Source organism: Candida dubliniensis, chromosome 2, assembly GCF_000026945.1.
Source record: "Candida dubliniensis CD36 chromosome 2, complete sequence".
Lineage (NCBI taxonomy): Eukaryota > Fungi > Ascomycota > Pichiomycetes > Serinales > Debaryomycetaceae > Candida > Candida dubliniensis.
The window spans coordinates 1,435,286-1,460,468 of NC_012861.1; the positions used below are offsets into that span (position 1 = coordinate 1,435,286).

The 25,183-nt window shown below is 35.4% G+C and overlaps 15 protein-coding genes across 15 annotated transcripts; 9 read left to right on the forward strand and 6 right to left on the reverse strand. All coding sequences in view use genetic code 12, as the record gives it.

The window, feature by feature from the left end:
* Nucleotides 1-321: 321 nt before the first annotated feature.
* CD36_21270 (conserved hypothetical protein) lies at nt 322-1,872 on the forward strand (the record flags this gene model as incomplete). The annotated part of the gene is made up of 1 exon (XM_002418560.1): nt 322-1,872. One exon carries the CDS (start codon nt 322-324, stop codon nt 1,870-1,872), a length of 1,551 nt encoding a protein of 516 aa, XP_002418605.1.
* Nucleotides 1,873-3,161: 1,289 nt separating this feature from the next.
* CD36_21280 (conserved hypothetical protein) lies at nt 3,162-4,718 on the forward strand (the record flags this gene model as incomplete). Its single annotated transcript, XM_002418561.1, has 1 exon — nt 3,162-4,718. The coding sequence occupies one exon, from the start codon at nt 3,162-3,164 to the stop codon at nt 4,716-4,718; it is 1,557 nt and encodes a 518-aa protein (XP_002418606.1).
* A 373-nt stretch (nt 4,719-5,091) lies between these two features.
* CD36_21290 (hypothetical protein, yeast conserved) lies at nt 5,092-5,784 on the forward strand (the record flags this gene model as incomplete). The annotated part of the gene is made up of 1 exon (XM_002418562.1): nt 5,092-5,784. The coding sequence occupies one exon, from the start codon at nt 5,092-5,094 to the stop codon at nt 5,782-5,784; it is 693 nt and encodes a 230-aa protein (XP_002418607.1).
* A 230-nt stretch (nt 5,785-6,014) lies between these two features.
* CD36_21300 (conserved hypothetical protein) lies at nt 6,015-7,185 on the forward strand (the record flags this gene model as incomplete). Its single annotated transcript, XM_002418563.1, has 2 exons — nt 6,015-6,064; nt 6,132-7,185. 2 exons carry the CDS (start codon nt 6,015-6,017, stop codon nt 7,183-7,185), a joined length of 1,104 nt encoding a protein of 367 aa, XP_002418608.1.
* A 139-nt stretch (nt 7,186-7,324) lies between these two features.
* On the reverse strand, nt 7,325-8,506 carry CD36_21310 (conserved hypothetical protein; the record flags this gene model as incomplete). The annotated part of the gene is made up of 1 exon (XM_002418564.1): nt 7,325-8,506. One exon carries the CDS (start codon nt 8,504-8,506, stop codon nt 7,325-7,327), a length of 1,182 nt encoding a protein of 393 aa, XP_002418609.1.
* Nucleotides 8,507-8,716: 210 nt separating this feature from the next.
* CD36_21320 (ribosomal protein L9, putative) lies at nt 8,717-9,532 on the reverse strand (the record flags this gene model as incomplete). The annotated part of the gene is made up of 1 exon (XM_002418565.1): nt 8,717-9,532. One exon carries the CDS (start codon nt 9,530-9,532, stop codon nt 8,717-8,719), a length of 816 nt encoding a protein of 271 aa, XP_002418610.1.
* Nucleotides 9,533-9,745: 213 nt separating this feature from the next.
* CD36_21330 (box C/D snoRNA processing protein, putative) lies at nt 9,746-10,822 on the forward strand (the record flags this gene model as incomplete). Its single annotated transcript, XM_002418566.1, has 1 exon — nt 9,746-10,822. One exon carries the CDS (start codon nt 9,746-9,748, stop codon nt 10,820-10,822), a length of 1,077 nt encoding a protein of 358 aa, XP_002418611.1.
* Nucleotides 10,823-10,985: 163 nt separating this feature from the next.
* Nucleotides 10,986-11,765, forward strand: CD36_21340 (RNA binding protein, putative; the record flags this gene model as incomplete). The annotated part of the gene is made up of 1 exon (XM_002418567.1): nt 10,986-11,765. One exon carries the CDS (start codon nt 10,986-10,988, stop codon nt 11,763-11,765), a length of 780 nt encoding a protein of 259 aa, XP_002418612.1.
* A 370-nt stretch (nt 11,766-12,135) lies between these two features.
* Nucleotides 12,136-13,143, forward strand: CD36_21350 (quinone oxidoreductase, putative; the record flags this gene model as incomplete). Its single annotated transcript, XM_002418568.1, has 1 exon — nt 12,136-13,143. One exon carries the CDS (start codon nt 12,136-12,138, stop codon nt 13,141-13,143), a length of 1,008 nt encoding a protein of 335 aa, XP_002418613.1.
* Nucleotides 13,144-13,170: 27 nt separating this feature from the next.
* CD36_21360 (conserved hypothetical protein) lies at nt 13,171-13,710 on the reverse strand (the record flags this gene model as incomplete). The annotated part of the gene is made up of 1 exon (XM_002418569.1): nt 13,171-13,710. One exon carries the CDS (start codon nt 13,708-13,710, stop codon nt 13,171-13,173), a length of 540 nt encoding a protein of 179 aa, XP_002418614.1.
* Nucleotides 13,711-13,976: 266 nt separating this feature from the next.
* CD36_21370 (fatty acid desaturase, putative) lies at nt 13,977-15,557 on the reverse strand (the record flags this gene model as incomplete). The annotated part of the gene is made up of 1 exon (XM_002418570.1): nt 13,977-15,557. The coding sequence occupies one exon, from the start codon at nt 15,555-15,557 to the stop codon at nt 13,977-13,979; it is 1,581 nt and encodes a 526-aa protein (XP_002418615.1).
* A 355-nt stretch (nt 15,558-15,912) lies between these two features.
* Nucleotides 15,913-17,322, forward strand: CD36_21380 (conserved hypothetical protein; the record flags this gene model as incomplete). The annotated part of the gene is made up of 1 exon (XM_002418571.1): nt 15,913-17,322. One exon carries the CDS (start codon nt 15,913-15,915, stop codon nt 17,320-17,322), a length of 1,410 nt encoding a protein of 469 aa, XP_002418616.1.
* A 127-nt stretch (nt 17,323-17,449) lies between these two features.
* CD36_21390 (conserved hypothetical protein) lies at nt 17,450-19,942 on the reverse strand (the record flags this gene model as incomplete). Its single annotated transcript, XM_002418572.1, has 1 exon — nt 17,450-19,942. The coding sequence occupies one exon, from the start codon at nt 19,940-19,942 to the stop codon at nt 17,450-17,452; it is 2,493 nt and encodes an 830-aa protein (XP_002418617.1).
* Nucleotides 19,943-20,594: 652 nt separating this feature from the next.
* Nucleotides 20,595-21,401, forward strand: CD36_21400 (replication factor A protein 2, putative; the record flags this gene model as incomplete). Its single annotated transcript, XM_002418573.1, has 1 exon — nt 20,595-21,401. The coding sequence occupies one exon, from the start codon at nt 20,595-20,597 to the stop codon at nt 21,399-21,401; it is 807 nt and encodes a 268-aa protein (XP_002418618.1).
* A 497-nt stretch (nt 21,402-21,898) lies between these two features.
* On the reverse strand, nt 21,899-23,665 carry CD36_21410 (serine/threonine protein kinase, putative; the record flags this gene model as incomplete). Its single annotated transcript, XM_002418574.1, has 1 exon — nt 21,899-23,665. The coding sequence occupies one exon, from the start codon at nt 23,663-23,665 to the stop codon at nt 21,899-21,901; it is 1,767 nt and encodes a 588-aa protein (XP_002418619.1).
* Nucleotides 23,666-25,183: the final 1,518 nt, after the last annotated feature.

Sequence of the window (25,183 nt, forward strand, 5' to 3'; positions counted from 1 at the left end):
TTCTAGAAACTCCCCTCATGACTAAAGATATTGGTAATTTCTTAAACCATTACAAATGATTCGACTTTTAGTTTTTTTTTTTTTTTTTTTTTGGAATTGAATGCCGATCTTTATGGAGATTTCTTTATCTATTTCATGGTTACTCCAGATTTTAATGAAGACTTTTATGTCAATAACCCCACCAGGAATTAGGATGGTAGCATGATAAGGGTGAATTCACTTTCAGAAATGAATTTAAGAACTAAAGGAAATCCGGTTAAAAATAAAATTTTTTTACCTTTCTATTCTGCAATCAAGTCTTATTGTACTAATTGGTAGAGAATGACAGACGATTATTCAGTATCAGAAGGATTAATCCATCTTGTTCTCAGTATTAATAATGGTGCTGCTGAAGGAACAGGAATTATGCCTCTAGTGGGGTTTGCTCAAAATTTGATAGGAAAGAAATTACCTGCTGAACTCATATCTTACAATGTTGACACATTGAACAATCTTTTTGGAGGTTATCCAACACATGCTGATTTGGCCCCATCAATTGTATTCACAGTATTATTTGGAGTCTTTACAATTGTTCACACAATCATTCTTTGCATCAACACATCAAGGGGTCATTATTTTTACCTTTCATATGTATGGATATTTTACAGTATTATGAAATTTCTTGGGTTTCTTTTAAGAGCAGTATGGGCGACTGATATACTCAAGATCAAATGTGGATTGACATCTGAAGTTTTCCTTATTGTTTCAACATTCGTTATGGTATCCGCAAACTTGATATTAGCTCAACGCTTGTTTACTTGGAGACATCCTGTTGGAGGCTCAAGGAAATTATTTTGGGGATTCATGTTTGCTACATATGGGATGGTTTTGGTAGTTGTTGCAATCACAATATTGGCATCGTTTGTACCTTATTTATACTTCTTGAGTGAGAAGTCATACAAGTCGTGGATAAAAGTAGTCCAATTTACTGCGGTGTTAATTTTAGCATACTGTTTTACCTCCGTGGCATTGATTGGTTTGTCATTTTGGCTACCCACTAAGAAAGATGAGAACAGGTATACTTATCAACCGTGGTGGGTTGAAAGTTTTGCACCCTTTTATTTTGTGAAAAAGGGAGCAGCACAGGAAGCAGAAGCAACATTTATGAAACGAAACTCCAACCACAGACACGCTACCCGTGTTATTGCTGCAACTCACCATCATTTTAAAATGGTGAAAGGATTGTCTAATCAGAGAGGTGACCTCAAACATAATGTGTCTATGGGATTATTAATCGTCTCTACAATATTGATTTTATTTTGTTCAATAGTCAGAGCAATAGTCGTATTCCAAGCAAGAAGACACAAAGTTTCTTCTTCTGCTGAAAGTGTTTGGTTTGGATACGTATGTTGGGGAGTATTTGAAAGCATAATCAGTATCCTTTACATTGTTTTCAGAGTCGATCTTAGATTTTATCGTCCTGATATATTACCAGCAGCAGTTAGAGCTATCATCACCGCCCAACAATCATACTACCCTTCAGACAATGAAAGTGATGAAAACGATGATGACTGCTATAAACCTGAAATGGTTGATATTCCCCACCCACAACGACAACAATACCAGAACCAGCATGTATATGGTAAACACATTACTGGATTTAGAGAGGATGAAAAGCTGGTTCTTGATGAAGAAGAATTTGATGATATTGACTTAAATGAATGGGATTTTGGAGAAGTCAAAAAAGACATAACTAATACAAGTTCGGATCAATCTTTTGTCAACAGTTCTTCTAAATGGGAGAAGAAAACAAGCCCACCAACCCAAACTCAAAGCAGCAAATCTATCAAATTTCCAAATGAAAAGCTATCAGACATGGAATTTCAATTTTAACTATTACTTCACTACAATTTTAACAGTTTGGGTTGCAAAACATAACTGATGTTACTTATCTCTGCTGGTCAGTCTTAGTATATAAAGATCATTGGATGGCTTTTAACTCAGCCATTAGAGAAAAGTTTGGGTGAGATTATAATCTTGATATTGGTTCTCTTTGTCCTCTTTTCCGACTTTAGAAACAATGTAAAAAAATACTTGTCTGATATACAATTTTGACAAAAAGTTCATTTCTTGTTGTTGCAAGTTTAATTCAATTCAATACACTGTACTACTATAGTCTACTATTTAATTATCAATTAATTAGAAACCATGGGGCATGGTAGCGACGACAACAAAATATAATTTTAATTTAACCCCTCTTGAGTTGACAATATTTTTTTTTTTTTTTTTTTGGTGGGATCATTTCCCAATTGGGTAATTAACTGTTTTGAGTAAAAACGACATGAAAAAAAAGTAAAATCTCATCTAATTTCTTCAACAGAGCAAGATCTTTCTCGATTAAAAGAGTACAATAAACAACAACAACAACAACAACAATAATAATATTAGTGATTACTATCAAAAGAAGCCTTCCAAGTGGCATAATGATATAGAAAGAGCAACATACATAGGTATGGAAACACCCATTTGAATCTTGAATTCTTCCATCAAATTACAACTAAATGAAGGAAAATAGAAATGCTTAAATAAGGGATAGCTTAAACTATTATCACTATGATATTACATGTTCTCTTCTCCTTGAAATCAGTTGTGATGTAGAATCTAAGTGGGGCAAACCATGATTTGGTTTTTTGTTTATTTCTTTTTTCTTTTTTTTCGCAGTTATTCTTCTATTTTTTGTTATTATTATTCTTGTTTTCACCTAATTAAGAAAACCCTCACTCTAAATTAACCCATTTCCTAGTCTTGGTATAATTTCTCCAATTTAGTAAAGACTATATATCCCACAAAGACTTTGAATATCTACAGATTTCTGTATAAATTAAAAATCTGATATATCTCACTACATTTCTTCTTTGAGTAATACTAGTGTTTCACTATACAATCTGCTTTTTTTATTTTGATATTTCTTTACTTAAACAGATTTCGAGTTCAAGAAACAAATACCATCCTAAAGACAAAATTCACCACATCTAACCACTTTTTTCTTTTTCTTCTTTTTCCTTTTCATTCTTTTGATTAACCTTCCAATTCACTTTACTTATCTATCAACCACATTAGTCATTTGAACTTTCAGTTCTATTCATCGTCATCACAAGAGGTTTTTTTTTTTTTTTTTCAAAATGGTGGTTTCAGATTATAGTGCTACACAAGGGCTCATGGCTCTTTTATATAGTATTAACAATGGAGCTACGACAGGAACAGGTATCAAAAAGTTGGTTGACCAGGCCCACAATTTGTTAGGCCCAAACATTCCTTCTGCCGTTGTTGATTACAATGTTGGCACCCAGATCAATTTATTTGGTTCCTACCCCACCAAAACAGATATCGCTCCGTCGATTGTATTTGCAGTCATATTCGGTATAATTATGCTCATTCACATTGCCATTCTAATAATTAATACGTCGAGGGGCCATCATTTTTATCTTTCATATATTTGGATTGTGTACAGTATGATGAAAGTTGTTGGGTTTGCCTTGAGAGCCAAATGGGGTACTGATCAGACTTTGGTTGCGATTGGCTTAACCTCAGAAGTGTTTTTAATTGTTCCTGCAGTGGTGATTGTATCCGCAAACTTGATATTAGCTCAACGTCTTTTCACTTGGAGACATCCTGTTGGTGGTTCCAGAAAATTATTCTGGTTCTTTATGATTTCGTTGTATTCATTTGTTACCGTTTTGGTTGCAGTTACAGTTTTGGCCTCGTTTGTGCCATACTTGAATTTCTTAAGTTGGTGGTCCTACCGTTCTTGGATCAAAACTGTACAATTCACAGCAGTTTTGGTTATTGCTTACAGTTTAACCGCAGTGGCATTGATTGGGTTATCCTTCTGGTTGCCAACAAAAAAGGATGAGCTCAGATACACTTACCAACCATGGTGGATTGAAAGTTTTGCCCCATTCTATTTTGTTGAAAAAAATGCAGCCCAGAAAGCAGAAGCTTCATTCATGAAAAGAAACTCCAACCACAGACACGCCACTCGTGTTATTGCTGCTACTCATCACCATTTCAAACAGGTTAAAGGCTTATCTAACCAGAGAGGTGACTTGAAACACAATGTCTCTATGGGATTATTAATTATCACCACTTTATTGATCTTAATTGGTGACATTGGTAGATGTATAGTTGTTTTCCAAGCAAGACAATCTGTACACGCAAGTTCAGCGGCAAACATATGGTTTATGTACATTTGTTGGGGGATTTTTGAAATCATTATCAATGTACTCTACATCGTTGGTAGAGTGGATCTCAGATTCTATCGTCCAGATGTATTGCCTGCCGCAGTTAGATCTATTGTTACTGCTGAGCAAACTTACTACCCATCCTCTGATGAAGAAGAAGACGGGTTCCATAGAGACAGACCAGAAACATATGGAAAACTTCGTGGAAGAGCAGAGTACGGAAATGCCACACCAAATCGCCATCCAGCGTACGGCCACGAAGATCAAGAACTGGCATTTGATGAAGACGAGGATGACTACTTTGAAGATATTGATTCTCAAGAATGGGACTTTGGTGGAGTCAAAGAAAAAGTGTCCAGTTCTACAGAAGACACAGGACCACAACCATTTGGCATCACACAACAAGACAAAAAAGACGAGCCTCCATACCCAGTTTATAATAACGATAAACAACACACAAGATTTGATAATGATAATGAGTCCGAATTTAACTTTTAGTTTTGTTCACATTGTGCTGCTATTAAATTCTTAATGTTTACTGTTATTACTTATTTATTTGTTTAATTCTTATCGTATGAAAAATTTGCAATTCCTAGTGGTTTACATTTTCTTTTTGCTGAACTACTTTTTTCATCAATTTATATATCCGTTGCCTTTTTATTCAGATCATTTTTATTCGATTCTTGTAAAACTTTATATAGTAATATTAAGACACTTTTTTGAATTCGATATTTCAGTAAACATATAACTAAGGATTTGACAGGTTTTTGTGTGACAACAAGAAGAAAAAAAAAATACATCCAGAATTCCAACTCATCTCCAAACATATTAGTGAGAAACAACCAAACAAAGACATCTGCTCGTTATCAAGATGGTCTCTAATATATGGATAGCAGCTGCTGATAATCAAAGACAAATAGTCGAGCAATACATTGACTCTAATGAGTATACCCCAAATTCAAAGGATCCAAATGGATATACTGCTGTACATGCAGCCGCCTCATATGGCCACGTCGATTTATTACAGTACTTAATAGAGAAGGGAGGTGATATAAATGTCCAGGACAACGAAGGTGATACACCTTTGCACCATGTTGAGGAAGTTGAAACAGCAAAATATATGGTGGAGAAATTAGGAGCCAATTATAAAATCAAAAACAATGATGGGTTAACAGCCCAACAATACATTGAAGAGGAGGATGAATTCCCAGAAGTAGCACAATACTTGAAAACATTGGCTCATGATAAACCTGCTGTTAGTGAAGAAGAAATCAAGGCCAACGAGTTTATAGAATCATTACCTGTTCCAGGAAATATTGATGGCCACCAAATCAGATATAGTTTGGAAAATGAACCAGCACAAGACGGCGAAGAAAAACTATCACCAGAGGAATTAGAAGAAAGAAGAAAGAAAATTCAAGCTATTTTGGAAAGTGATAATCCGGAGGAAGCATTGAGGGATTTGGTTAAAAATGCTGTTCATGAAGGTATGAGTCTGTACAAACAAGACCAAGATACCTCAAACTATGGACAGGAACCTTCAAGTAAAAGAAGAAAAGAATAGGGATTGTTAGTTTTACAATTGTATAGACTATTTATCAATAATAATTTTGTAATGTTGTGTCATAAACCTACGAAGCAACTCGCCCAAAAAGAAAAATCAACTCCAAAGATTCTCCCTCACAAAAGGTTCAACAACAACAATCTTTGTTCACCAGAAAAATTTTCGGGAGAATTTTTCAAACAGAATTCAGTACTTTTCGTATCCAAGCTTCATTGACTCAACACCAGACCATGATTTACGATATGTTAAATAGGCTACTTCCAATAGTTGCCCAACAAGGGTACGTGAGTATATATTCAATTGAAATACTGGGAATTGTTACTAACAACCCCGCCTTGATTCGATAGTGCTAAAGATTACACCTTGGATGAATTAAATGCCATGACTGTTTTGCAACGTCTTCAAATTAGAGACTGGAGTTTAGAAATTTTCACTTTAGGATTTATCATAGTCTTTTCGCTTATTTACAAAGCTGGTGATTTATATAACAAATCCATTGTGACCAGATTTCTTTCAGGTATTTCTGAAGTCATGACCAAGCAATTTTTCCAATATGGTGTTGGTCAAGACCAATTGTACATCAAAGACAATTCTGAGAATTATTCTTCCTATGCCACCGGTAGAGTTAATGTTGCAACCGTTAATATTAACTTTAGTTTGGTTCCAAGACAAAACATATTTCTTTGGATTTTAGAAACAGGATTTTCCTTTTTCACAGGTAATGTTGTTGCCCCAGAAGACAAAGCGGAAATTATTATTACTCCACTGGCCCAATATGACAATTTCATTTCTGCTATTGTTTCCAAATTAGGGATGAACGATGCCAGAAAATTCAATTACTTTTTATCCTTGTGTAAAACCACCGATTCTCCAAACTTACCAGAGAGTTTTGTTTACATGAGTGAAACTAATGAATTTCAAGAAAAAATCACAACACCTGAATTGAGAAATAGTTTGACATTACAAAGTGCTAATTATATAAAATACATTGCTTTGACTGATCAAGCAGTTGAAAAGCCAGAGTCATTGAGAGAATTGATGCCAAGGAGAAGAATTGTTATTAGTGTTAAGGCCATTACTTCCCAAAACGACTTGAAACAGTTGAGTGCTGTGTTGGATGCAGTTTTCAATTTGGTTGATAAGTTGGCTGATGGTGCCATTACTTTCAAACCAGAAGCCCTTAAGAAAGTAGTCAAGACAAGAGAAGCAGAAATCGATAAATTGAAAAAGATCCAAGAAGAACTCAAAAAGGAAGAATTAGCTGAAGAACAATCCAAATTAAAAAGACAAGAACGTGATAGATTAAGAAACATGTCTAGAGAAGAACAGCTTAAAGCAGAGAAAAAAGCTGCCGAAAGAAGACAAAAGAAAATGCAAAAGAAACAGAGAATTAAGATGTAAAGGGTGCTCTTGTGCACATCAAAACAACTCGAAGTTGGCAGTGTTGCTTTGTTATTCTGTACGTAGATATCATATAAATCGGCCTACTGTTTTCTTTTTTTATATAATATAACATTATAAGCATTATTGTGTGTATTCATTATATCTTTCCAGTTAGCCTCCAACCTCTTCCCACAGGCGTGTTAAAAACTTCAACTACCCCTGCCCCCAAGGCATCTGCCAAAACCCAATTTAAATCATATCCAAAAAAGGGAGATCTGAAATTGTTCATTTTGGATTCACCAGATGCATTCACACCTTCCCATTTGGATATGATTTGGTCTTCCAAAAGTTCCTTGTGTTTGTTTTTACCCAAGACTTTCACCAACCACGAACGGCCAGAGTTCACCAACTTTAAATAAGTCCCACATCCAGGATACGAAATTGAGTATATGTTTGCCTCAATTTCAATCAAATGATTTGAAGCTAAAGTAACAAATCCTGTGTTTACTAAGTGAGTTATTTCCTCATCTGTAAAACCACCATTATCTACACAATTAGATATATACAAAGCAGTTGGATATTCCTTCAAATATCTCAGCAACCTGTCCAAACTGGAAATCAAACTCTTTTTCTTATTCTGTAAAACTCCAGGTAATTGATTATTTTGAAGCTCTTGTTCCAACACATCTCGCATACTACTTATAACCAGAAAATATGAATCTGCCTTTACAACTAGTTCAACGTTTTCAAACCCATATGTTACTTTTCCCAGTTGGAATTTATTCACCGATCTCAGGATAACCGGAGCAGCATTACTAATCACTATTTTCTTGAGTTCACCCAGTAGAATGTGTGACTCCAACGATTTATCAACAAACGTGTTACTTTCATTCAAAAATATAGAATATAATTGTGTAGTTGTAACCAAGTCCATAGGTAGGTTTCGTCTGAATTTCAATATATCCGTTTTCACAGTATTTGATAACCCCCGTAGCCCGAAAATTCGTTCTTCTAGTGTACCTTGCTTAGTAGGATATCGATTATGTAAATTTGTATTTTCAGCCCATTTATTGTCTAAAATAGTATCTATTGCCACCATAATATCCTTTCCTGAATATTGCTGATAGTCTAACCGTACATTGTAATCTTTAATCGTAAGCTTACTGTCGTCTTGGGTAGTTGATGATTGCAGTTTCTGTTTAGACACCGCATCTTTGTAAATTTTTGTAGATGGTAAAAGTATCTTTCGAACATCCTTTTGAAATTTCTTTACAGGTGACTTTGTCAGAGGTCGCTTCGAAACTTTTGATGATTTAGCTGGGCTGTACTGTAGTGCCATGATATTAAACAAGATATCCAAATTATTTTAAAAAAGAAATGGCAAAAAATTAAACAAAAAAAAAAAAAAAACTAAGACTAGATAGAATCGCATCAAATCAATTACAAATGCTCGTACAACAATTTCTGAAATATGATCTAGTTTCTATTCCATCAAACTATATACATTGTAACAAAAGTACTCCTATTATGTTATGTCATATATATACAATTACTTTGACACTTCTTCAATATCTAATGTTTGCAAAACAAAATCTTTTCCATCTGCGGATATGAGTTTAATTTGATATCTACCAACATCTGTTATTTCCGATAACGTTTCTTCTGGTGTGTCTAAATAAGATACAGCAATTTCCCCATCAAGGGATTCGCCAGTTAATTTTGTTATGGTTTGCACAACCACATCTTTGCCAAAAGGCAATTCTTTAGCATCGATAGTTATTAATTTTGGTAATTTGTCGGAAATCTCATAGATCTTATCAAATTTGGTGTCATCGAGTTCTTGTCCTGGGTGGACAAAGTTTCCTCCAGCATCATTAGCGATATCTGATTTCAAATCACTGATTTGTACTTGCAAGTCTTGTTTATCTACTTTGTTTGATGATTTTTTAGTAGATGTCTTTTTCATGGAACTAAATAATGACGACAATTCTTCCAATGACATGGCTGTAGGCTCTGTCTCTTCAGCACTTTCGACAATTTCGTTAACAGTTTCTTCTTCTGGTTTTGTCTTTTTAACTTTTTCTTTCTTGGCTTCTACCTCAGGTTCAACAACAGGTATTTTTGGCGGACAATTTGCATTTACATAACATGCTTTGTTAGCAACATATAAATAATTCTTCATAAACCCTGGTTTAACAAGTTTGATTTCACCTTTGACCCCAACATGTGGTATGTCCTGTAATAATTGTACTTGAACATATTTCGATACAGTTTTCTTTGGCCTTCCTGGTCTGTAATTTCTAATGGAGTTCAACACACCATAATTTCTTGAGAACAAGGAACTTCTTATCGTAGAATTTAACATTGCTAATGTGTGGGATAAATGTTCACCTGAAGTACTCGACCTATTTTGAAAAAAATAAAAGAAAAATTTTCTATGGGCCTTTCTTTTTTTTTTTTTTTTTTTTTTGTCAAGTTTCTGGTTTGGTGAAAGCGAGAGGAATACACACACATAATATTGTATTTTTCTTTGCTTTTTGATATGGCTCATCGACTTGCTTACATTCAGTTTTTATCGATGGATTTTGGAGAAGAAAATACCGTTTGCACGATATGTCACGAAAACAAGTCTAAATACACATGTCCAGCATGTGAAATAAAAACATGCTCATTACAGTGTTACAATAAACATAAATACGAAAGAGATTGTACAGGGAAAGTGGATTCTAATAAATACTTGAACCGAAGTGAGTTAGCATCTGATCCAGTTCATTTAAATAGAGACTATAACTTCCTAAACAACGTGGATAGGAAAATACATGTTGGGAAGGAGGATATAGTGAAGCTGGCGAAGAATGTGTTTAAACGTACCAGAAATCAACTGCGAGCCCCAGGCAATAAGAGACATAAACGTAATGATGAAGATAATACCGATAAACGAATAATGGCAGTGAAAAAAGTTTTTCTTAATGAGCCCACCATCAGCATCAAACGGGAAAATACCTTAATAGTCCTGTTACCCATCGGCATGTCAAGGTCAAATACAAACAAAACTGGGTTTGATAAAAAGTTAAATTCCTTTGTGTGGACCATAGAATGGATAGTGTTAAATGACCAAGGCGAACAAATGACGAAATTTATAAGCTACAGATTAAAGGAGTCATTGATTTTGCAGGACTCTGTGCCAATGAATATTATCAATAATAAGCTCAACCAGCCCGTGGAAAAAAGCCATTTAAAGTTCTATTTGCATGATGTAATACACAAGAATAAAATGATACGATTGAATAGCGAGGAAAAGATATCTGACGTGTTGAAAGATAAAATTGTACTTGAGTATCCTACCATATATGTTACTGCAAATGATGAATGTTTACAAGATAGAATAATAGACGAGTTTCAATTAGCTGACGAGGAAGATGATGATGCCACTGGATCAAGTACAGATGAGTCTAGTAGCTCGGATGATGGTGATAGTGACAGTGATACCAGTAGTGTTGGAGACAGTTCGGATGAAGATAATGACTCTGATTCTGCTCCGGAAGAGACGTCTCTGAAATTACCACCTTTTTCGCAGACATTTTTTGAAACTAGATCCGATCTGAAACCAATAATAGAAGAGATAGGATCTAGCGAGGTTGTAGAAGAGCCATGAATATATGTAAAATACTTGATATTATATAGTGCCAACTAAACTTGAAATGATCGCACGACCTTTGAGTTCCATCGATTAAACATTTTTTAGATCTTGTTTCTTTTTTTCATTTCTCTTCCACAAACACATCTTCTAAGCACATAACACAACCAATAAGCGGAGAATGTCCACAATTTTCAGAAAGAGACTAGACTCTGATAGGAATATAGAAGCATCGTTATATTTTGGAAATATTGATCCACAAGTTACAGAGTTGCTAATGTATGAGTTATTCATCCAGTTTGGTCCCATCAAATCAATAAATATGCCAAAGGATCGTATATTAAAAACGCACCAAGGGTACGGATTTGTCGAATTCAAAAACTCAGCAGATGCCAAATATACAATGGATATACTACGGGGAGTAAGACTTTATGGAAAAGCTTTGAAATTGAAACGAATTGATGCCAAGTCTCTGGCACCAACAAACAGCACAAACAATCAAACAATAGGAACTTTTGTACAATCAAATTTGATCAATCCGAATTACATAGATGTTGGAGCTAAGCTATTTATCAACAATCTTAATCCCTTGGTTGATGAATCTTTTTTGATGGATACCTTTAGTAAGTTTGGAACCCTTATACGAAACCCAATAATTAGACGCGATTCAGAGGGCCACTCTTTGGGACACGGGTTTCTTACGTATGATGACTTTGAAAGCAGTGACTTATGCATACAAAAAATGAATAACACTATTTTGATGAATAACAAAATTACCATCAATTATGCATTCAAAGACCTGACTATTGATGGGAAAAAGTCCCGACATGGAGATCAAGTAGAACGGAAGTTGGCTGAAAGTGCAAAAAAGAATAATTTATTGGTAACAAAGACCTCTAAGGCGAGTACAGGGAAGGGAAATAAAAGAAAGAATAAACCACATAAAGTGACCAAACCGTGAGACAAAAAAGAGTCACACCTCAAAAAGAGTATAACCTCACTGTAGTTTACGAAACAATAGGTGTATTAAGACTTCCTGAATTGGGTGTGGCACCAATGTGATGCTTTTAGCTTATATGTTTTTAAACTTAACATTGAAATATCTGTATTAGAAGTATACATTTGGTAGCGAAGTTTGTAAGAACAGTAAGGAAAAAATCCACAGTTTTTCGCATAGTAAGTATGTGCTTATTAATCAATTTAGTAAAAGCCCCCATATTTTTAATTTACTTCGCTCCAACTTCAAATTTATATTTAAGTATACACTTTTACTCTTCTTTTTTTTAAAAAACAAATATTTTATTTCTTTAAATCTAACTCAATTGTCAAAAATGTCCACTTTACCCGAAACCCAGAAAGTTGTTCTTCATCGAGAAAACGGTGATTATGATGTAATTGAATATTCAGATTTTCCAACTCCAAAGATTGAATCGTCTCATGATATAATTGTGAAGAACTTTTATGCTGGCGTTAATTTTATTGAAGCTTATTTCAGAAAAGGAATTTACAAAGCAAGTTTACCTTATGTTTTTGGAAGAGAAGCCAGTGGTCAGGTTGTTGCAGTTGGAGCTGATGTCAGTACTTTGAAAGTGGGAGACAAAATTGCGTATTTATCCCCCAACACATTTGCCCAATACACTAAAATCACAGACGATAACTACAAGTATATAAAGTTATCAGACAACGCAAGCGATGAAGAGTTGAAGATTTACGGGTCATTATTTTTACAAGGTTTAACAGCTTTGACGTTCGTTAACGAAGCCTACAAGGTACAAAAGGATGACTATATTCTTGTTTGGGCAGCTGCTGGTGGGGTTGGTAAGATTTTAGTTCAATTGATTTCACAACTCGGAGCCCATGTGATTGCCGTTGCCTCTACACCAGAGAAATTGAAAATAGCTCAAGAGTTGGGAGCAGAATTCTTAATAAACTCAACAACCGATGACGTTCTTGGGAAAGTCAAGGAAATTACTAATGGAGAAGGTGTTGCTGCTTCGTTTGATTCTGTGGGGAAAGATACTTTTGACATTTCATTGAACTCAATCAAAAGAAAAGGCACGTTTATTAGTTATGGAAATGCATCTGGACCAGTCACCCCATTCCCATTATCTATTCTTTCCCCCAAGAATATCAAACTTGCAAGACCCCAGTTGTTTGCATATATTGGAAATGCTGAGGAATGGGAACATTACTCAACAGAATTGTTAAAGTTATTTGAAAGCGGTAAGTTGAAGTTTGATATTTTCAAGACCTACGATTTGAAAGATTATGTTCAAGCTGCAAAAGATTTGGAAGGCAGAAAAACCACTGGTAAGTTGACATTAAAGATTTCTCAATAGTTCAAGTATATTTAAATATTTATGTAATTACAATTTAGGTCTTGACTGTTCGTACTGCATCAAATCTTGAGGAGTAACAACTCCATAGACAAAATCGCCATGACCATTAGTAACTATGGCAAAATAGTTTCTCAGATTAAAAAACTCTGCTAGCTTTTCTAATGGCGTCAATGGCGTTAAAACCTCATATTTTTTACCTCTTGGTTTCAAGATAGTGGTTTTGGGAGCAGTTCTATTAGAAGATAACACTTCTTTATTCTCTTGTTCGTACTTTCTTTTAGCAGATTGATTAAACCAAATCATATAGCTTTTCACTATTGGAGCAAGCACACTCCTATTTAGCCTATCTCCATTGTTTTTCAATTCTTCAATATTTATTACTCCTAATAATCTCTTTGTGCGTTCATGAATTACTGGCAAATATGTGAATTCATTCTCAAAAGCTATTCCAATTGCTTCATATATGGAAGTGGTGGGGTTTATTGAAACAGCTAATGGAATATTCAAATCTTCAATCGTGGCACCCCTATAATCTTTTGTTTGGAATAAGAATGGAGTTGCTGACATTACTTGAAATATGTGGTAGAGAAGAAAAAGGCTATTGATTATAACTGGAGAATGAACTTCTATATGTACCAAAACCTCTTTTTCTTTTTCTTCTTTTTTTGTGGATGCTCTGAAAGATTGTTTGTTTAATTGGTAGTTTCTTTTTTAACTAATTCCTACAATGCACGTGACATGCAGAAAATATACCAACAGCTGGTTCTATGTTATTGACATTATAATTATTCATTAATCTATAGAGCAGTTTAGAGTATATATCACCAATTAAACTATGCTGCTTCAGCAGTGTGATGGTTGCCTGGTCTAGAGTCAGTCGAATTCGACACTTCACTTTCTTCTCTTGCAACCCGTCTCCAAACTTCTTCGTGATCACCATCATCCAAGACACCAATTCTCATTGTTGCTAATAAATTCACTGCAGCAGTCAGATGGCCATAAACACCACCATAGAAAGCCTTTGTAGCATCTTTTCCATGTGAAGCTTTCAAAAGGGCAACCCCACCAGGATGTTGGTCCATGAATGGAGTTATATCATGAATGATATTCTGGATAACTATATAAATGCGATCCTTGTTCGAGGTTGACGATATGATCTTTTTGAAATCAGTTGGTGAAATTAATGGTAACTTGGAAATTGGCGTACCCCAGTTTAGCTGACTCTTTGTTCTATTAATAATTTGCTGTTGCTGTTGTAATTTCAACTGCACAATCAAGTTGTCAGGAGTCCGAGATAACTCGTCAACTGCACCCAACTTCTCCAAAACCCAAATAAACCATTTTGTAGGGTCATAAGTTAAATAACTATTGTCAACACGGTAATCATGTGGAAATTCATGATGATAGTTCTGGTGCGATTGTCCATACGTTAAGAAAGATACTAGTGGATTGTTGCAATTAGTCGAAGAGTTCTTGTCGTTAAAAGGTTGTGTGGGAATTGTTACATGAATTCTCTTTAAATGGCAAACTGACTCTGTACTTAATAATGATTGTTGACATAAAAACATGCGCAAAACGCCGGGATACAAAACTCCATGTACTATCGAATCGTCGCAAACGTATTTCGTAATAAAGGCTGGTATCAATATGGTGGTAACGAAAAACCAAAATAAATAAGTCTTTTGTTGCCACATCAAAAGATTTCGTAAGCTTTCATCGTAATCCTGTCTAATGATATCTTCAACATTGTATTCAGTGTCCATTTCTTTGTCTAAAATAATTTCGTTTTCCACTTTCTGGTTTTCTGGATGCTCTGGAAATTCCTGTTCCAAGAAATCCAAATAAAACTTTGTGAGCTTAGGTTTCTTAAGTAGCCATGCGTAATGACTAAACAAAAATCCTCTTTTAATCAGGTACGGGTCTCGTTCTGTGTCGTCAGTGAAATGATGATGTGCCCTATGCAATCCTGCCCACCATCGAATTGATCCTAGTCCACAGCTGCTTCCAAAAATGCAAAAGTAATACTTCAATATCTCAATTTTTACTTTAAAGGAATTGTGGGCAAAGTACTTGTGATAGCCACTTGTGAATGCCAACATTGTAATGTTATAATATATACATGTGAAGTATAACGTTTTTTCATTCTCAGGAACGATGCTTTGTTTACAAAGGACCACATACAAAACCGCCAATACTGGTAGCACAACAACAGTAAACAAATGGCTATAGTTTATTCGTTTAAAAAAATCCTGTTTCTGTTTCTTCATTTCATTTATCTTAGTTCTCTTCATTTTCGTAGCTTGATTCATTAACTGCTGATGTGTGGAAGACAGCGACGAGGTTGATGCACTAGAAGCAACTTTCCTCTTTTGTACCTTCACTCCCTTGCTTGGATCTTCTGAATGCTTAGACATCTCTAAGAATAAGCTCTTTGCCTGTCAAACACAGTGGCTGCTGGTGTTATAATGTTGCTCTCGTTTTTTTTTAGAGTTCTCCTGATTCACATCTTTTTAGTGAATGTGATGTTAACAGAATATACGGTTCGTGTACTGATGTTCAGAAACGAGAAGCTTTGAAAGATTTATTAGAAACAACAACAACAACAACAACAACCACTGAAAAAAAAAAAAAAAACAAGCACCAACAAGAAAAAAAAAACCCCAATAGTTTTCATAGTATAAACAGTAAAGAGATTAGTCTGGGTTGTTTTAAAGTATCAATCCAAAATACTTGAGTCAACCGACAACATCAAATAAAAGATAACCCAAGATGCAACTGATACCACCACAGCAAGTGCCACACCATCCTCCACCGGTCAACAAACCAAGACCAAATGCTGCTGCTGTGCCAACCATTTCCTATCAACCAACAGATATTATTATTCCAACTCAGTTATATGACAAAATAAGCAATTTAGGAGAATATAAAAGATTACAGGAAGCAGAGAAAAAATTGGATTTGCTTATTGCTAGAAAGTCCTTAGATTTCCAAGCGATACAACAAAAGTCGATCCATCCGCACGAATACAGACCATCTACAGGGGTTTTGAGAATTTTCATTTACAATACCTGTGAAAACCAGCCATGGCAAAAACAGTTATTACAACAACGAGGATTACCAGTTCCCGACCCCACTGTGGCTGAATCATCTTGGACGTTGCGCATAGAGGGCAAATTCATTAGTGATAATCCTGAGGAGCAACAGCAAATTGATGAAACATTCAAGTTTAGTTCATTTTTATCAGCAATTTCGGTTGATTTGCTTCCAAATGAGGATTACCCTAACATTCAAGAGTCTCAATCTCATATCATAGAATGGAGAGATGATGGCCTCAATGCCAATAAGCCGCCTGCTAGCGTTAGTTTTGATGGATTGGATATCAAAAGAAACGGTATTTTCAATATCAAGTCAAAAATCGCTTTGCTAGTGAAAAACCATTCAAACAGTCTCAAGCTTTCAGAGGAAATGTCTAGGTTTGTTGGTAAGCAAGAATGCTCACAACAAGAATTGTTATACATTGTTTGGCAATATGTTTTATTCAAAGGTCTATTCAAAAAAAGTACTGCCTTCACCGAGGTAGCTGCAGTAGAAACTACCACATTGCCCAACCCAGCGGATGACAAGGATGCCATTGACGACGATTTAACATTGATTGAAGCAGATGATCTCTTGTTTGAATTGTTTAAAGTGAAGACGTTTAAATTCCCGGAACTTTATAAATTAACCCAAGCACATTTTGTACCACGTGAACCTATCATCATAGACTATGAAGTGGACACCAGAAAATCGACAACCTTGGGTAACGTCGTTTTGGATATACCTGTTGAATTGCCACTCGATATTTTGAAGGCACAGAAGGAGTTGCTCGATGTGAACAAGGCTGCATTTGAAAACTTGGCTAAGGCTGACTCCACTATTCTGCAATTAGATCAAAGAATATCTTTGGCGATAATAGCTTTGCAGAATGCAAACCTGAGGGAAAAATTCTATAGAGAATTGAGTGATGATCCAGTGAAGTTTATAGAGAACTGGGTTGAAAGCCAAGCCGAAACATTGAAAGCCTTAAAAAGTGATGAAGGGTACGATGAGGAAGTCGTTAGAAGAGCCAAGTATTTCGAGGAAAATGAAAATCTCATCAAGGAAAAAATCGAACTTTTGTTAGGCTCAAACAAATTTTAATTAAAAGAGTATGTTAAAGCACCCTTATATAGGTTCTATCTTGTATTATTTTATTACAACTTTAAATAAACGGGTTCTCTTAAAAAAAAAATGTATCAAATTGTGATTCATATAATTACAACATTTACTAATCCAAATACTCTTCATCTTCATCTTCACCACCAGGAGATCCTTCAACCTCCATATAATTGTCATCGTCATTGTCGTTGGCATCAATGTATTCGTCTCCTTCAAATACATCACCATATTTTGCAGCAGCACGTCTATCACTATAATCTATTGGTCTCTTTCTTGTCGATCTCTTTGTTTGTAACAATTCTTCTTGTTTTTGAATTAATGGTAGTAAGGCTGACAAGTAATCACGCAATTGTACAACTGGTTTAAAGATGATCGAGGCCATTGGGATTGGTGATTCTGCTCTCTCTTTCAAAGACAATCTAGACTCAAGATAGTGAATGAAATCCTGAAGCTCGGCACTATTTGATGCTACTTCGTACCAATATTCACTTTCATCGGTTTCTTTGAATGAAGAGGGAAGCTCTACACCATCTTCATTAAACTCAACGCCAGAAACAACCAAAGATTCTGTTAACATCTGGTGAACATCCTGAACATATAATTTAAAGGGTGATGGTAAAGGACCAGACAAACCAGCTGAGCCACTCCATGTGCTATTCATCTTCTTTACCGACGCCAACCCTCCATTAAAATCATCGGCCATATGACATAAATAAAACCTTCCTATACCAAACCCACAATCACCTGCGATCTGTTCGTTTAATCGAAGTTTAAAAGGATGAGCCATAGGGTCAGAAGTTGGGTCAATATATCGAATCTCTTCTTCGGATTTTCTTTTAGCTAGCTTTGTTTCAGCCACCCTTTTTGCTTCCTGAGCATCCTTAAACCCATTGAGAATGGCTCTTGCTGCATAGTAAGTATCCTTATCTCCTGGAATATCTTGCTGTTGAACACTGGAAGTAATCTCTCTCTTGACAGCTTCCGAGTTCGCTAGTGCCCAGTGTACTAGAGTACGCAACATCACCAATCTATCCAACGGGTTCTCCAACCCTGCTAAACCGTGAGCCTCAAATTCCTGAGTGTAGAATGGATTAAAAATTATCAACCAATTGTCACTTTCCGGAAGTTTATTTAATAAAATTTCAGGGTTAGAAGGGTCCACTGGAGGTCCCTGATCAAGATCATCTTGGTTGTTTTTATCAGAGCGCTTTAAAACCTTCCATTCCTTTGGTAATCCTAAATTAACACTCTGCGGTTTTAATTCTTGAATTGCCTTCATGTGCGAAGAAACTGGCTTTTTCCTATTCAAAACCAACCCAAGTAATTTCTTAAATAATGCCTGCATTTCTGACGAAACAAACTTCAGATCATAATCATCATTTTCATTTTCTTGATGTCGCTTGACGTAGTTTGTTGTTTCATACTCAGAATCTTCCTCAAATAGTGGTAAGCTTAAGCCATATTCAAAATTTTGAGGACCAATATTATCAGTGGGTATAATCGCTTTAAATTTTGAAAGAAAAGATATTATGAATACGATGTCATTGGCATATGGAGCCTTAGCAACGGGATATCCAAGGGCAATTTTTTCATGTTTAGCGTCAAAATATTTGTCAACCAAACCATCATCGTATAAGTCATAATATAAACCAACAAGAGGACCTGGTAACTGTCGAGTAATCTTATTTTTATTGTTCAAAACGGTTGTTCTGCTAGCTTTTTGAGGGTATCTTGTCTTTTTATTGGTACTTATTCCCGTTGTATTTGAAGATAGATTTTTCACTGATGTACTCAGCGAATCAGACTTTTGTTCCAATAAAGCTGTACGATTATTTGATGATGGTACCTGCTTCTTTAAATTAAGCTTTAAAATCAACTTTGGCGATTTTGTCTGAGATCCTTCCCCTTGTTCGTCAATTTTTTCATGGTCTTTTGTATCATCATTACTTAGACTGAGACAAATGGACTTTGTATTGCTATCTCCTAAAGGTTTAAAGTTTAAAGTAGATTGGGTAGTCCTTTTTCTAATTGATGCAGAAGTGATTCTACCTTTAGGACTTTTTCGACCTCCTTTGCCCCCACGTGATCCAGGGCCTTCAATTGGCTGGGAATCTAATCTGAACTTAGACATCACTGCTTCGTTATAATTCTTCGATGAGGATGATTCTGGTGGAGCTAAGGTATTTGTTATGTTGCGTCGTGGTCTTCCTAAACGAGGTGGTTTTGAATCAGGGTCGTATGATACAAGTTTCACTTCGGAAGGTTTCGATTCGTCTTCTTTGTTAATAGGAGGCTTTTGGATGTCTGAATGGCTCTGATTAAGGTCTTCGAATATTTCTCTGTCGGCATGGTGTTCATTAAGTAACATATGTAAAGCTTCTTCGGCAGTTTCAGTGGATTCATTTTTATTTTGCTCCTCATTAATAAACTCGTAACTTAGTTCATTATTTTTGTGAGTACTGTCTTCTTTTTCAGTTAATCCAGCGTGTTGTTGATTTGCTGGTGTTTCTGGTGATCTTTGACTTAAGGCAGTAGTTGCACTAGTAATAGCATCAATTATCTCCTGGTGTTTACTCACTTCAGGGTCTATATGAACATCCATTATATCTCAGTTCGATGATATAGCAAATAATAATTATTTTATAAAACTCAATTACCAGTATAGCTAGAGTTATCTGTTGGTTTCTGTTTTCTTTTTTGTTTAGAAGTTTCAAGACAAAAAAAAAAAAAAAAGAAAGAACTGTACAAAGAATATGAAGTGCAAACCATTCGCCAATCATATAGTCTACAGCACCTTATTGGTTGAAGTTAGATACTGATGTCGTAGATAATGTTAGTTTATTTATATAGATATTTAGAAACGGAGGGGAATAGCACAATCAAACCGTGTCTACACAGTATCAATCAAACGTATGGCAAATTTGATCAATACATTTAAATGTACCGAAACATAGAGGTATAATGATCATTGGAGTATTCAATATTCAGTTCATTCTTTTTCAAATTACCACAACTTAGATTTTTACAATAATCAATACTTTTTACTCGAAGTGTAATCATCACTAGGCTTTTGATTTCAATCTTGTTGTTGTTAAAACTACACCATCTCATATTTGAGTCCGAACACGACTTCTCTTGAAAAACACCAAAGACGCTTCCTCTTGAAAAAAAAAAAAACTCAGTTCATGTAAATACGCGTCTGACCCGCAACCATTTTTTATTCAAACAATAATTTCAACAGAGACTAGTCAATCATGTCAGATTTTGGATTCGATAATTATCATGGTGGAGGGTTCAACAATACATCTCAAGGTGGTTTTACTACTGAGCATGCTGGATCATCGCAGCGTCAAACAGCAACCCAAGTTAGACAGAGTTTGACCCCTGTAACAATCAAACAAATCAACGATGCGACACAACCAGTCCCAGACGCCGAGTTCAAAGTTAATAATGTCGAATTAAATATGATTTCATTTGTTGGTGTTGTACGTAAAGTTGAAAATATGAATGCATCTATTTCGGTGACTATTGAAGACGGAACTGGGTCTATTGATGTACGTAAGTGGGTGGATGAAGCCATCAGCACGGCCGACGAGGAATGCCAAAAGTACAGTGAGTTGAAAGATAAATATGTTTTTGTGGGTGGATCTTTGAAACAGTTTAGCAATCGTAAAACTGTCCAGAATGCGTCTATTTCCCCAATAACTGACAGCAATCAAATTGTGTATCACCATTTGAGTGCAATTGAGCACCATTTGAAAGCTCAAGGTATTTCGACAACTGGTGCTGGTGGACAAACAACAAATGCTACCACCAGTGCTGGTAGCGGATTGTTTGTGGATAACCCAACTACTCACTCAAAAGGTACAGGGTCAATGACGGACCAGGTGTTCGCAGTATTGAAAGAAAGCAGTAATACCATGCAAGCAGGTGTTCCAGTTGACTACATTATTGAAAAATTGAATATTACTAAAGAAGAATGTCTTTTGCATGTTGGCAAATTGCTTGAAGAAGGCAAAGTTTTTGCTGGTTATGATGATAACGCTTATGTCTGTCTTTGAGTTGTATGTTGTGCTACTATGGTTATTTGTATAATTTTTTAAAAAGAATAAAGAAATCATTATTTTGGAATTTTCAACTGGGTTGGACCATAAATTGTGTTTGAGGACTAATTCTACTTGAGCAGATATCTTGTTAATGGCAATTCTCTGTTCCACAGTATTTGCAGTAGCAAACATCTCTATTGTAGTTTTTGTTAATAGCTCGCCTAGTGAAATATGTGCTAGAAAGGTCAATGTTAATGTCGAATCACTAGCATGGACTTTAGTATTCAAGAAGAAGTTATATCGTGGGTGATAGTAAAAAGTTGTGATACTATTGCACTGTCTTCCAATTTGCTTGGGCTAAAGATTATGCTATCAAATTATCGAGAAAGGTATATATAAGTTCATACAATGATATAAAGTATATACACAAGACCATTAATAAACACACATTCATTAATTACTATAAATACGTATATTTCTTTTTTTTTTTTTTCTTTCTTTATTTTCTTTTACTAGCTGCTTTGAATGGGGATCTGTTTGTTCTTTCTCCTTTCTATTATCGACGCACCTCCGAGATTCAAATCAAAAGCTTTCGAGTTGTTGTTATTTTTCAAATGATGTCTATGGCGATGAGTTCTTGGAACTTGGTTGTACTTATCCTGTACAACTCTGCCATCCTTGCTAACAGCTTCTTCGTGCTCCTCTTCCTCTTCTTCAATCAAACCTTCAATTGGGGCCTGCTTTTTAGTTTGCAAAGCCGCTTCTTCACCCATACGGTGGACCGCAGTAGATATATCAAATGCATCACGCAAAGCAACAGCAGCAGGAGAATATAAATCGGAATTGGTAGATCTAAACTTCTTGGAGTATCTATTGTTGGCAACCTGTATAGGATGGGCAGCTTTTGTGACTGGTGGGTATTGGTTGGCAACAGGTATAGGAACCTGTGGTTGCTGACTAAGGGAAGCTTGTTGCATCCAAGGATCTTGTAAAAATTCATCAATGGTGTACCTCTTTTTCGGGTCCACAGTCAACAATCTACCAACACAATTCTTGGCACCATCACTTATTTCATCCCACCATGGCTTCAAAAACGTAAATTCACCTTTAGCTACTTTTTCAGTCAATGTTTCAATTCTCTCGTCGTAGAATGGTGGAAATCCACATAACAATGTGTACAATACACATCCTAATGCCCACATATCAACTTCCTTTGAGTAGCGCTCATCACGAACAATCTCTGGAGCAGTGTATCCAACAGTACCACAAGGTGTCTTGGTATTATGCTCCCAGATTTGTTTCGATAATCCAAAATCTGCTAATTTAACAGTGCCAATTCCACCGCCTCCAACCCCATTCACAAACTCACCTTCATCCAATTTAGTGTTTGGGTCATCAGATTTTCTCAATTTGGCTATAGGATTGGCACTTGGTTTTAATTCAATAGGTACATACAATAAATTCTCTGGCTTAATGTCACGGTGAACAATACCAACTTCTTCGTGTAAATATCTTATCGCATGAGCAATTTGAGTAATCACCCAACGTGATAGATCCTCAGAAAGATAAGTATACTTTACAATCATGGTAAAAATCTCACCACCAGGAACTAATTCTTGAACAATATAATAGTATGTGGGGGAGTCGATAAACTCAATAAATCTAACAATATTTGGGTGGTTCAACTGCCTCATAATAGTGACTTCTTTTAGCACAGCCTGCTTCTGAGCCTGGTCCATTTGAAACTTACGCAAAATCTTGACAGCAACTTCTTTGCCGGTCGACAAGTGTTTGGCTTTGTAAACAACTGAAAAGGCACCTTCACCCATTTGGTCTAATATTTGATAGTTTTCTAAGTTTGGATATTTGACTGATTTTTTTCTCTGTTCATTTTCTTCTTCAACAAGTTGCAGGGCTACTTTACTATAATCTGCGTTTTTGTCACCGAGAGTAACATCCGATTGATTATAGTTGGTATATACCCCCTGTTGTTGTTGTTGTTGTTGGAATTGGGTTTCGTTTTGATAAGCGTCTTGTTGTTGTTGCGGATAGTATTGTTGTGGTTCCTGTTCTGTTTGTTGATACTCGTTTATGATATCGTTGGGAGTGATAACATTAATACTGTCTGGAATTTCGTTGGAAGCTTGTTGAAATGGATTTTCATTGGCAGTGGAGGTGCTAAACGGTTGCTGATATTGCTGCGGCTGTTGCTGCTGTTTCCTTTTCATATCATTGGCTTGCTTCCCGTGTCTAATAAAAGCTTTGAGATTCTCAAACATGACTAGTTTTGTTTAAGGGGCAATAAAACAATCACAGATAGTGTAACTAGGAATAAATATATGAACTATAGAATTAACACCAGCAAAACGTATTTGAAAAAAAGAAAACAAAAAGATAATTGTGTGTTGTTGATAACAGAAGAATAGAAAATATTAACTCTTCTTCCTATTTCTTGTTCTGATTGAATTTTTTTTTTCTGTCTTTTTCGTTCTGGTTCTCTTTCTTTCACATACACACACACTTTCTCTCTTTTTCTCTTTTGTTTCTATTGTATTATATTTTTTTGCTTTGGTTTGCTTTTGCTTTTGCTTTTGCTCTTTTTTTTTTTTTTTCTTTGGTTTATATTTGCTGCCGTTGTCCTTGTTTTGTGTGTAGATTGCGTATGTGTGTATGTGTATCGGTGTCTATCTTGCACTAGTTAATTGAGATGAAGATGATAAATTATGTATGTTAACTTGATGTCTGTGGGTGTGTGTCTGTGTCCTTGTTTCAAATTTGTTATTTTTTTGGTAGCAGATACACACTTTATGACGTTATATAAAAATAAACTGTAATAAAACCTGAAAACAATTAGTATTTACAAAGTTTATGGTGACTATATTTGTAGTTGGCCAAAGTAGAGAAGTAATTACTACAAAAACTTTGCAAATATGAAGTTCTCCCTCTGCGCAAATAAGCATTAAATTTTAGACTGAATATTTGGTTGGGCTTTAGATGTCGTTCGCGACATCTATAGTTCACACATTTATTACTCATGGCTTCGCTAAGGAAGAGCAATCAAATGCTGAAAAGCACATACTCAATGACTCAATTTCATTTCAAATATGTGGCTAAAATTTCTTTTTTTTTGTAGGTATAACTTAGGTTAAAACAATGTTATCCATCACATGTGTACTACAACAATTGTGAAATCGTTTCAACCTCATCTTACAATAGACGTTCACGTTTATAGAGTTTGAATTTTTGTAGAGAAATTTTTGGTACAAAAGCAAAAGTTTAATGCCATTCTAGGTTTATTTTAGTTGGGGAGGCGATACCGTTCAAATGCGATTTATTGTGAAACGTGTATTGTTTCTTTGTATTTCTATATAATAAATGGTTTTTTTTTTTTTTGCTTGTTACTAGGACGTCATTTCCAATATACAGCAGGATTGTTTTAGCTATTACGTCAGTTGAAACCAGAGAAATCAGAATCAATGTTATCGGAACATCTGGGATTTTCTTTATCTTCCTTCCCCCTTACAACAAACAAAGGACGAATGGTTTATGCTATTGGTCACTAAAACGTGTTCCCAAGAACTAGAAATACGCATGTGCTAATAGTACAAAGAAAAAGTTCTTAACAAATCAGAATCATAGGAGGAAAGTACTTAATACTTTAGAGATATTCCACTATTTCAGCCGCCTATTTCTTTGGGATTGTTGGCATGTAAAAAGAAAGTGAAATCTGACAGGAATATGGTTTTATTGGTACTAAATGTCAATCTCTAAAGATGATGTTAACAATGTCGCTCTAA